At 42.0% G+C, this 12,318-nt stretch overlaps 1 protein-coding gene across 1 annotated transcript in view; it reads left to right on the plus strand.

Moving 5' to 3' along the window:
* Positions 1-8,114: 8,114 nt before the first annotated feature.
* LOC125913328 (filaggrin-2-like) overlaps positions 8,115-12,318 on the plus strand; it is a 68,811-nt gene continuing 64,607 nt past the window's right edge. The window contains exons 1-2 of the mRNA XM_049618403.1: positions 8,115-8,252; positions 9,056-12,026. Coding sequence (XP_049474360.1) covers positions 8,115-8,252; positions 9,056-12,026 — 3,109 coding nt within the window. The remainder of the gene's footprint in view (positions 8,253-9,055; positions 12,027-12,318) is intronic.

The raw sequence follows: 12,318 nt of genomic DNA on the forward strand, positions 1-12,318 counted from the left end.
CTCTTGTGAATATTTCTTGGATATAAGAATAAAGCATATGGGACTCTCTTTTCAAATTGGCTAAGGATTGAAGTGCAGTCCTCTGCCATGTACTTGATGCAGGTGTGATTTAGGACAGCCAACCTCTGCATTTCTTAGGGTAGAAGTATAGACTCTATATTTAAATTAATATACAAAGGACCCTTCCTTCACTACCATTCTCAGAATAGAGATCCAGCCTGCCTTATCACTGACAATGCTGTTTGACAAACAGCCGTGCCTCAGCCCTAGCTTGCTGGGTTGTAGAACTAATAGATGAGAGAACCAGTCCTACAGCAGGCAGGATCTGAATTTTGCTGGTATGCACCTGACTCAACTTGCCTCTGGCTTTACTTAAAGACCTAATTTGGGTTGGGCTTTGCTTCAACTGAACTCCAGGCACTGGCAGGCTTAAGCAGCTAGCAGGTCAAAGCAGCTGAACTTGATAGCTCAGCTTTATTTTACATACAGGTAGAGGAGGTTTCTAAAGCTGCAAAATATGCCTTAGTCAGCAAGTGTCTCCTGACATTTCAGACCAATCCAAACCACACATTCTGATACCTATCTATCAGAATTCTATGGGGGTAGGAGGGGAAGAGGCAGTGGAGAAATCCATAAATCCACAATTCATTAGAGACTGGTAGGAATTGGCTTCTTTATGAGAGAAGGGACAGAAATATTTTTCTATCTATAAAGCCTCAAAAGAATCCATGGTCTCAAGATTTGGGAAGAGAATACCTTTCTGGTGAAGATGAGGTGGCTAAACAACCAGAAAGGGGCTTCCAGGGGCTAGAGCATAACCAGAGTGAGAAAGTTTATACATTAGAAAAGCAAGATAAATACACCATAGACAGCCTCCATTCCCCCCGACCCTGCAGTCATATAGTGAATGGAAGAGAAAGGAGACAATCTTATGTACCCTTCAGGCAAATCTCGGTCCTATGCTTTGACCTGCTGCAAAAATAAATAGGTCTGATCTGAGGATTCTATCCCCTTCATGAACAGAGTTTGTGTTGTCATCATTACCACCACAAACAGCATCACGATTATTGGCATCATAATTACCTTCAATAAATGTGACCTGCTGGCCAACTGAACCTGAACCATGTCCTTTTTCCAAGCAGACTAATCACAGGTCACCTTCTACAGTACGCAGTGTCTAGAAAAGCAGATTAATCCCCAGCACAATTTCCGACATAAGATTTTGGCTCTCAAAACAAACTAGTAAAAGCAACATTCATGTTGATAGTATCACCCACAAAATGGACAAAGAAAGTTACAATATTTCAATCAAATGCAAAAAAAAAAGGGGGCGGGGGTGTAGTTAATAAATAGCAATCTCTATCTCTTCTTACTGAATGGCTATTTTGTTCTAGGCATTTGACTTATTTCTTTTAAATTTTATAACTACCCTATGAACAAAATTCCCTATATTTACAGACACATTAAGCCACACAAGTAGTGGGTGGCAGAGGCAGACTTCCAACCCAGATTTGTGAGATTCCAAGGTTTGTGTGCTTCATCGTTGGGCTAAACAATTTTGCAAATAGATTTTGTTTTAGTTTTTAGGGAGAACCCAAGAAACATTTTCCTTCAAGAGTCCTACCTTGTGGTTGCCCTGAATTATTCTACATGGACCAGACTTAGGAAATGTGTGTGAGGAAGGCCCTGGCAGAGGTCTAGGTTAACAGGCTCTTCTCTTGTGGCAAAGGCCCAAGCCCCACTCTCCATGAGTTCATCTGCCTCTCAAGCCATAAACATCTCAGAAGTGAGTAGAATGCCATCTATGAACATCTTAAAAAGCTAAATATTTGTCTCCCTCAGCCAGGGGTCCTCAACCCTCAGGGAGCAGTTCTGCTCCATGTGTTCTGACCTGCATGATACTAGGGGCAGTGGGTGAAGCAATTGGATTAGAAGTCAATCCTTGAACCTTTAGTCATCCTTTAATAGTTACACAAAATAATTACACTCTCTGCCTTTTGCAATTACCTTGCTAACCTGGTGAGCTAGTATCCCTAATTCAAGACACCAGTCCCCAAGGAAGAAAACCTCCCAATGAAACAAAAATGAGACACTGTCAATATGGTTTTCCATAGATCCCACTTTGCTATCCTTCCGTTTAGAGTCCAGATGCTCAGAGGTAATTTAAACTGAATAATCCCAGAAGACCCAAGCTCTGAGGCATAGTCAGTGCCAGAGGCAAGGAATTAGCACATGGGTGGATTGACTTTATTTATAATTAGTAAAATAAACATAATTAATTTTAAAGGGAAACAAATGAAATGGTCATAGGTAATGGCAACAATCAATAAAATTAATCCAAAATTAACAAAATCTAAGCCTGATGACTATAATTCATAAAGGTCTTAGATTTATTTTTCTCTAGTGCTATTCAAAGATACCATCCCAGGCAGCCTAAAATACAATTTTTGTCAATTTCTTCTAACCAGAAGGCATGAAAGATCAGTCATATTGGATATTCTAGAGCAAGTCTGTCCCTAGCTAAACTTTATGGATGATTTAGGGATGGATAGATGCATATTCACATCTATATATTTGTGTGTGCACGTGCACATGTATGCACAATGCATCCTGGGAAATCCTAAACAGCAAAATAGTTTTTCAAACAGGAGAGTACCAAGATCACTGAAAGAGAGTGATAGAAAATTCCAGTCTCATAAATAATCCTAAACCAATGTAATTTCCTTGAAGACATACATAAATATTCAGCAGTTTTCCTGATAGCCAAAGCCCTAAGCCAAGCCTCAAAGTTGATCTAGCTTTATTATACTGTTGCACATAATCTTGGACTGCCTTACCACTGAAAGCATATTCCCACAAACAAAAGGGTAATGGGAGCATAGAAAAGTCCTCGGAAAATGTTTGCTGAAGTAAAATGAATTGCTGAGAACCACTGGACTGAAGAAATCAGTCTGGTTACTTTAAATTCATTCACACTTAACAATAGACTCTCTTTTTTAAACTTTATCAGTTATTCTCTTTATTTACCAAACTTGGTTCCAAAGTCTTATAAATTATTCCCAAATCAAATTCATGCTTAAAATGCCAACATTTTCACCTACTAAATAATATTTAAATGGATGCACTGCTCTAAATGCTCTGAAGGAGGAGCTCTCCCAACATTCTAGGCACTACTTACAGCCTTTCAGGGAACTTACTTTTGGTACATTTTCTAGGCTGTTTTAAGAAAAAAATCAGCAGCCTTACTTAATAATCATACCTTTCAGATTGTCCAAATACAAATTCTAGATCATCTAGTGAATCTGAGCATTCCAGTGGTAATCCAAGTCCCTCCCCTTTCAAGTCAAGTTTATATAGCCAGGAAGTTTCCAAATCCATAATGTCATTACAGGTTATTGATATTGTGGCTGCAAGGACCATTTAAGCGTCTGAGACACAGAAATGGTCTTCAGAAATGGCCCTGAGTAGATTTCAACAAGCATCTAGAGGTCCCAGGTGGTACATCTCAGTTAAATCTGGACAGAAGCTGCTGAAGCTTCCTATTCCAGACTGACAGCCTGGGTGTGGTTGTCGGTAGGCATCTCTTTGTGAGATTGCTGCTCCAGCACATGGGTCTTGAGATATCAGCAAAATTCGGGAAAATAAGAAAGGAATCTGGGAGTGGGGGCACTCTCAGCTAATGAAGCTAGTGGTTCCACCTTCCCCATGGACTCTTCGTAATAGAAATGTAAAACTCCTTTGAAGGCTGGGTTCCAATCGTTCAACCCCACTGGCCTCTGATTTCATTTAGGAAGAGAGGCTACCAGAAGGGAAGAGAGTTAAGAATCATATCCAGGAACCATCACCCCCAAATGCTATCAATAACCTTCTACCAATCAGATTAACCTTGAGAATAAGAAGGAAAAGAAAAGAAAATATGTTAAATTCCTATCAGGTCCTCCTCATTATCCCACAGTGAAGAATCAGAGATGGAGATTTAGAAACTTGCCCAAAATATTACAGGGAGTATGTTGGAGCTTGTGGTAAAGAAACAGTCTGTCTTACTGCAAAGTCAACATTCTTCCTACCACACCATACCAAGAGCCGCTTTTAGAGAGGCATTTAATATGTATCATGTCCCCTAGAGCAGCTCTTGGGTATCAGCTCTAAGGTGAGTTCATTGAGAAACCCCAAAATCAGGGCTACTAAGAGTCCCAGTGCAGAGAAAATGCTTAGTTGTTACGACAGGCACAGCCCCACTCAGGCCCTAAGGCAAGTCCTTAGGAATTCCATTTGAACAGGAAGCCAAAGCAGAACTACTCTAACTTAAAGAAGCACCCCCCACCCTTGTACAGGATGAGCTGTGGAAACAAAATTCAGCTGACATTCAGTGAAGAAAACCAAAAGCTATCACTTTCACAGATGCAATTACAGTTATTTTTAATATTCCAAGTTACTGCTTCTGCCTCAAGACAATCCTGTCGCCAATAATGCACAAGTTTCACCAAATGGGCCCAAAATCTAAGAGAGCCCAGAGCAGTGTAAATGTGGAATAAGCAGAGGGTGATAAGATTAGTAGAATAGGGCAGGAAAGAGGCTCAGACCCAGAGAACTGGTGTAGCAGAGACCACATTCTAGCTCCAGGCTCCAGAGTTCTGTTTCACTGGACCAAGCTGCCTTTCAGAACCCAGGCAGGCCAAAGTCTTTGCAGGTGTCATCCAATGGATCCTTAGAGACCATAATTCCTTTCCAAACAGTGGGGCTCTGGTAGGACTCTAGCTGTTCCCCAGAACTGTAGTTAAAATGGTGTGACATGAGTCCACTTGCACTCTGACACGAACACCCTCCTTCTGATTAGTATAGAGGGAAAACTGGAGGATTGGTGAGCAAACTTGCTTAAGGACACAGACATCACAACAAACCTGACTTAGGTACACAACTCTGTGACTATACTAAAAATCACTGAATTGTACAATTTAAAAGGCTAATTTTTATGGTGTGTTAATTATATCTCAATAAAATTGTTATTTTTTTAAGAAAAAGAATCATGACTTGTCATGCTTTTGACAAAGTAGTATTTCTGCCTTTAAAGGCCTAGTTTTGGCTCCTAATTTAATTTATCTAACATGATTGAGTGCCTCCTATATGTAATAAATCTTAAGCAATCTCCACCAGTGAGGTCAGTGTTTTGTAGTATTTCCCACTATAAAAGTTGGGAAACTGAGGCTCAAAAGATTAGGTAACTGCCCAAGGAACGCAGCCAAGAAAAGACAGAGCTGAGATTGGAGCTCAAATCTTTCTGACTTCTGAGTCTATTCTTCCCGTTATTATGCTAAACAAGTCAGAAAAGGAAGAGACACCTGAATACACAGAACACACAGAAGCAAGCAATGGAACTGGCTTCAAAGTTCTAAACTGGAGTTGCTATGCAAGGATGGCTTTAGAACCTGTCTTGGTACAGAGTCTGGGGTCTGAAAGTTGTCCTGAAATAGCGGTTATCACAACAAAAACAAGCACATTTCCAAAAGATGCCTACCATTGAAAATGACCACGATATCCAAGAGGCAGCACAACTTTCTGTGTGGCCATTTTGGTTCTAGGCTCCCTGGCTATGAGATCAATGGATATATCTCAGTAGTATAACCATTATTTTGTGAACAGGCACCCATTTTAAGTATTTACTAAGTTCTAGGCACTGTCCAGATGGTGCGGTGAATAATGTAAGACAGCTTCGCAGGAGGGGCACCCAGATAGAAATCGACCCCTCCCCCACATACGTGGTACAGATGTGGTTAAGCACCCAGCTTTCACACTGGACAGCATGGGTTTCTATCCCAGTGCTGCCACTTACTAGCTGTGATTTTGGACAAATTATTAAATTTCTCTGTGCTTTCCTTATCTGTAAAATGAGAATGGTGGAGTTACTGTAAAGAATAAATAGGTAAGTATGTAAAGCTAGCACATGTAGCTGCTGTCTTTAGCAGCAGCAGCATGAAGCAGAAGCATCAGCATCACGTGCTGACAAAGTGCAGAAAAGCTGCCTCTCCATGCCTAACACAACTTTCTGATTATTTTCACTTCCCTAAAGTATTATATTTGATAGACTATGTATACAAATGATATTCTCCCAAAGGTCTAGGCCCAAAGCTGCCAAATAACCAATGGATAGCAGGATGCTAGAAAAATATCCCAAGAAGAAAACTCATTCTAGATTTGTCCGTGAATAGTTCTTGAAACATTACTTTTGTGTATAGCATATTAACATAACTTTTATAGCTTAGAAAAGAGCCTTCGGGGAGCCAGAGAATATGTTTCTTGTCTTCCTGGCTGGCAGCACTTCTTATATCACTCTTTCATATTTTTTGTGCTTGCTTGGGTAGGCCTGACGCTCCTAAAACAGTGCATCATTTTCCATATAATAGGTGTATGTGATAGATACACAAAAGTAAGCCAGCATAATGGTTAAGAGAATGGTTATAAGGTAGCTACAGGCCCAAACCCTGGTTCCTCCACCTACAGGCTGTGTGACCTTGAAGAGGACTCATGCTCCCTGAATGATTGCTCTTGGAATGAACAATAAAATATCATAGAAATGTTATAAAGATCAAATAAAATGATACATAAAAAGTATTCAGCACAATATCTAGCACATAGTAAACTCAATAAATGGTAGGTATTATTAATGCAAAAAGGTATGAATTAGGTAAGCCTAATGGCCTATATTCATTTTCAAGTGAATATACATTTACTGCACACCCGCCAAGTATCTTACACATTGCTATTTATTGTGGGTACTAGATAAAGGGAATGAACCACACAAGTCCTCTAAAACACAGTCTGTTTTTCACAAGTGCATGACGCTAAAAAAAGTGTTCTGTAACATGTCCTCATACTGAAAGCTGGGCCAGCACCATCCTTTCTGCAATCATATCAAAGATAAGAATGCGAAGAAGTAGGAAGATAAACATGGACAAAGGAGGGGTTAGATTTGATTAGAAATGAATCAGTCCATCCCACAGAGGGCAGCACCCACACATTTTTAGCTATATAAGGGCCACTATCTCAATCCACTGGTCACCCTGCAAGCTGCATCAAGCTTTATCCTACGTGTTCCTTTGGTGAACCAGGTGAGAGAAAATTCATCCAGCTATACTGATGAATATTTGGTTGATTGTTATCCACAGCAGAAATCCAGGAGTAAGAGCTAAGCCAGAGTTAATATATATTTGGCCTTTTCATTTTTGTCTCTTTTTCTTTTCTTTTAATTTTTTGATTAGTTTACTTTATCCTGGGGTCTTTTTAGAATAAATCTGTTGTTGTCAAGATGAATAATGCAAGAAATTTGCCTTCTTCTAGGCCATTCCACACTCTCTTCCCAGTCTTTTGCATGACATTTTTTTTCTGGATTGCCCAGCTCAAATAGGGCGGAGGTCAGCCCTGGTGTAGAGTCCCTTCCCTGTTTAATGTAAGTCCTTGGGTCTCCAAGATCAAATCATCTACTAGTCAAACCACTGCCTGCATTGCTGAGTCTTTCTTTCTGGTTACTGCAAAAAGCACAGTGTTTGGTCAAGGCTGAGATTAGGATAGTACCTGAGCTCTGATAAGGGCTATCTCATGCTTCTGTAGCACCATTTTCTATTTGCTGAAGGCCTTAGTAGTCCTGTTTAGCTTCTGGTGGCCAGAGGAGAAGTAGGTATGATAGAAGGTCTGTCACTTTTAACTCAAGAGAACCAGTGAAACTAACCAGAGAGACGGGGACAATACATCTGAGTGGTTCTGGAAACTTTAGAAGCTCCAGGACAACACTCAGAACACCAAAGTACACAAAGTGTAGAGACATTATGTAAGGAATATATCCACCCAGGATATGGAGATCTGAGTGCTTATCCCAGTTCAGCCAGTAACATGCCATGACAATCTTAGCAAAGTAACTCAAAGTTAACAAAGTTAGTTATTACTGTGTTGACAGATCCTCAACCCTTCCTTATTTGTTGTATTTGTCAAGTGTAAGAGACTTGAAAAACTAGAATGATTATTATTAAAGTTAGAATTACTTATAAATTTTTTAAAAAACAAAATGAATAATAGGGTCTTTTGTTTCTTTTATCTTCAGGTACACTTAAACTTACAAAAAGATGACCGACCTCTTAAGAAGTGTTGTCACAGTCATTGATGTTTTCTACAAATATACCAACCAAGATGGGGAGTGTGGCACACTCAGCAAGGATGAGCTAAAGGAACTTCTAGAGAAAGAGTTCCGTCCAATTCTGAAGGTGAGAACCATCTACCAAGATTGCTAGGGTCCTATCCATTCTCTGTTATGTGACCAAAGAGTAGCTAAAAATTGCACAGTCTCAGTAGTCTTTGGGCAAACTATGAGTGGTACTTCTTGGGCACATCAGAGAGTCTGTTGGAGCAGAATTTATTTTTATAACGGTGATTTTTTCCCTCATTTTCCTGTTTACCCCCACCATATAGACCTTCAGACTTTTTCATGCTCCCAGGTCTCCCCTTATGAAAAATAACAGAAAATAAATTTGTGCTAAAATATGAGTTAAAAGAAGAAAAAGTATAAAGAGGGAAATGTCTACAAGGAGATCTGACTAAGTAGCCAGAATTACTAAAAATTATAAACAAAAAAAAAGCATTTTTTTCCCATTTACTTGGGAAGGAATCAGCTAATAACTTTAAAATTATAGATTCTAACAAAGAATATATTAGCATGTAATATTTAAAATTTATGAAAAACTAAAATATACCAGGTACTAAACTTGATTTATTCAATTGCTTCTTGTATATACCTGAGTACCTAGTCCCCTACCTTAGGTCCTTAAATTGTATTCTGTTGGAGAACCCAATAGTTCTTTTCTATTACCTCTTCTCACCTGCTGAATCATAATTATTAGGCTGCTTTAGCTTAAAGTAACCCTTGACTGGATTAAAAATACCTATTGTCAAACATCCACAATTCCACAGCTCTGTTTGAATATTTTATTTTATTTTTTTCTACTTGAATATTTTAGCTGACTATGTGGGCTAAGCTGACCAGCTCCTTTGGTATGTCACTTGTATACAGAACCCAGATGATCCAGACACAGTGGATGTCATCATGCACATGCTAGATCGAGATCATGACCGAAGACTGGACTTTACTGAGTTTCTTCTGATGGTATTCAAGCTGGCTATGGCCTGCAACAAGGTTCTCAGCAAAGAATACTGCAAAGCTTCAGGGTCAAAGAAGCATAGGCGTGGTCACCGACACCATAAGGAAGAAAGTGAAACAGAAGAGGATGAAGAAGACGCACCAGGACAGAAATCAGGTTACAGGCATTCAAATTGGAGGGAGGGAGAGGAGTATGGTTATGGTTCTGAGGGCTTGAGGCGAAGTGTGAAACACAGACATGGGTCAAATTCCAGGAGGCTGGGAAGGCAAGGTGGTTTATCTAGCTCAGAGAACCAAGAGAAATCTGAGAAAAGACACCGTGGGTCTGGTCACTCGTGGAATAGTGACAAAGACAGACATGGTTCCAGCTCTGGAGAGCTGGGGGATAGAAGAAACAAGTCACATGTTAGCCCCACCAGGGAATCTGGGAAGGAATATGAATCAGAATCTGGATCTGGGTCAAAGAGTGAGAGGAGGAAAAGTCATGGTGGTCTGTCACATAGACTGGATGCTGGTGGGCATGAATCAAACTCTACTCAGTCAAGAAATAGTGGAGGACAAAAGCTTGGGTCTAGCTCTAAAGGTTCAGAAGACAGTGGAAGACAAAGCTATGGATGTGGTTCCAGCAATTCGGGTGGGTGTGGAAGTCCACAAAATACTTCTAGTTCCTGTCAGGAAGGTAGATTTGGAGGGCAAGGAAATCAATCTAGCTGCACTCAGTCAGGTTATCAATCAGGAAGTAGTGGAAGACAAGATCGTGGATGTATCTCGGGAGGTCAGTCCTCTGGATGTGGTCAACATGAGCCTAGCTTCTGTAGTCAGTCTTCTAGTCAAAGAGGATACAGATCTAGAGCATGTGGTCAGACACAGAACTGTGGAAGACAACAGAGAACAGGTTCAAGTCAGTCCTCTTGCTGTGAACAATATGGGTCTGGAACAAGTCAGTCTTCTAGTTATGGTCAACATGGATCTGGTTCTTGTGGACACTTTTCAAACTCTCATCAAAAAGGGTCTGGTTCAAAGGAATTTTCTAAATGTGGACAACATGGATCTGGCTCATGTCAGTCCTCTGGCTTTGGACATGGCTCTGGCTCATGCCAGTCCTCTGGCTTTGGACAACACGGGTCTGGCTCATGTCAGACCTCTGGCTTTGGACAACATGGGTCAGGATCAGGTCAATCCTCTGGTTTTGGACAACATGGGTCAAGCTCAGGACAATCCTCTGGCTTTGGTCAGCATGGGTCTAGTTCAGGACCACCCTCTGGCTTTGGCCAGCATGGATCCAGCTCAGGTCAGTCCTCTGGCTTTGGTCAGTATGGGTCTGGATCAAGTCAGTCCTCCAGCTTTGGCCAACATGGGTCTGGCTCAGGTCAATCCTCTGGTTTTGGCCAACATGGGTTTGGCTCAGGTCAATCCTCTGGTTTTGGCCAACATGGGTCTGGCTCAAGCCAATCCTCTGGCTTTGGACAACATGAGTCTGGCTCAGGTCAGTCCTCTGGTTTTGAACAATATGGGTCTGGCTCAGGTCAGTCCTCTGGTTTTGGACAACATGGCTCTGGTTCAGGCCAGTCCTCTGGCTTTGGCCAGCACGGGTCTGGCTCAAGCCAGTCCTCTGGCTTTGGACAACATGAGTCTGGCTCAGGTCAGTCCTCTGGTTTTGAACAATATGGGTCTGGCTCAGGTCAGTCCTCTAGTTTTGGACAACATGGCTCTGGCTCAGGACAGTCCTCTGGTTGTGGACAACATGGCTCTGGCTCAAGCCAGTCCTCTGGCTTTAGACAACATGGGTCTGGCTCAGGTCAGTCCTCTAGTTTTGGACAACATGGGTCTAGCTCAAGACAGTCCTCTGGCTTTGGCCAGCATGGGTCTGGTTCAGGTCAGACCTCTGGCTATGGACAACACGGATCCAGCTCAGGTCAGTCTTCTGGCTTTGGCCAATATGGGTCTGGCTCAGGTCATTCCTCTAGTTTTGGACAGCATGGGTCTGGCTCAGGCCAATCCTCTGGCTTTGGTCAACATGGGTCTGGCTCAAGTCAGTCCTCTGCCTTTGAACAACAAGGGTCTGGTGCAGGTCCATTTTCTAGCTCTGGACAACATGGGTCTGGGACAGGTCAATCCTTGGGCTCTGGACATGGATCTAGCTCACATCAGTCCCCTAGCTTTGGGACTGGCTCAGGTCATTCTTCGGGCTTTGGACAACATAAGTCTAGATCAGATCAGTCTAGCTGTGGTCAACATTGTTCCACTTCAGTGCAATCCTCCAATTTTGGCCAAGGATCCTGCTCAGGAAAGTCCTCTAACCCTGATCAACATGATAGCACAAATCAGTCTTCTACTTATGATCAACATGGGTTTAGCTCAGGGGAATCTTCTGGACATGAACAACATGAATCTAGGGTAAGGGGAAAAGAAAGCTCTCACACTAGTTCAGGAAAAGAGGGTCCAAAACATGGAAGACCCATATCAGATTCAGCCCACACTCAGATAAGAGAAACAGGCCCAAAGAAAACTACTCAAAGGGATAATGAGAGAAGCAAGAGACACAGTATAACAGCAAAAGAGACTGAAGATCACGACAGCATTCATGGACATAGGCAACAAAGGCAAGGATCAAGTCAGGAAAGAAGAACTTCTACACCACAGGACACGAAACATAACCACAAAAATGACAGTCAAGCCCAGACAGATAAATGGGAGACATATTCAGCAACTACCTGGGAGCATTATGAAAATGACCATGAAAAATCAGGAGGAATTCCCACAGGTAAAAATGAAAGATCTACTCAGAGACAGGCAGGAGACAACAAAAGACATGCCCGTTCTGGCCATGGACAGGCCACCAGGACAGAATCCAGTAGGACCCGAAAAACGGGATCTAGCAGCAGTGAGTCCAGTGACAGGGGAAGGCTTTCAGGAGTCCCACAGACACAGACAGGGTCCCCTCATGGCCATGCTGGATCTCAACATGGAGAGTCGAGATCCACCCGGGAAGGAAGACAGAGAACTACTCACAGACAGGCAGGAGACACCACTAGACATACGCAGTCTGGGCATGGACAAGCCACCAGGTCAGAATCCAGTAGGACTGGGAGAAGAGAAACCAGTGTCAGTGAGTCCAATGACAGTAAAAGGCACTCAGGAGTCCCACAGTCACAGGCAGGGTCCCCTCATGGCCA

This window comes from Panthera uncia, assembly GCF_023721935.1.
Source record: "Panthera uncia isolate 11264 chromosome C1 unlocalized genomic scaffold, Puncia_PCG_1.0 HiC_scaffold_4, whole genome shotgun sequence".
Taxonomy (NCBI): domain Eukaryota; kingdom Metazoa; phylum Chordata; class Mammalia; order Carnivora; family Felidae; genus Panthera; species Panthera uncia.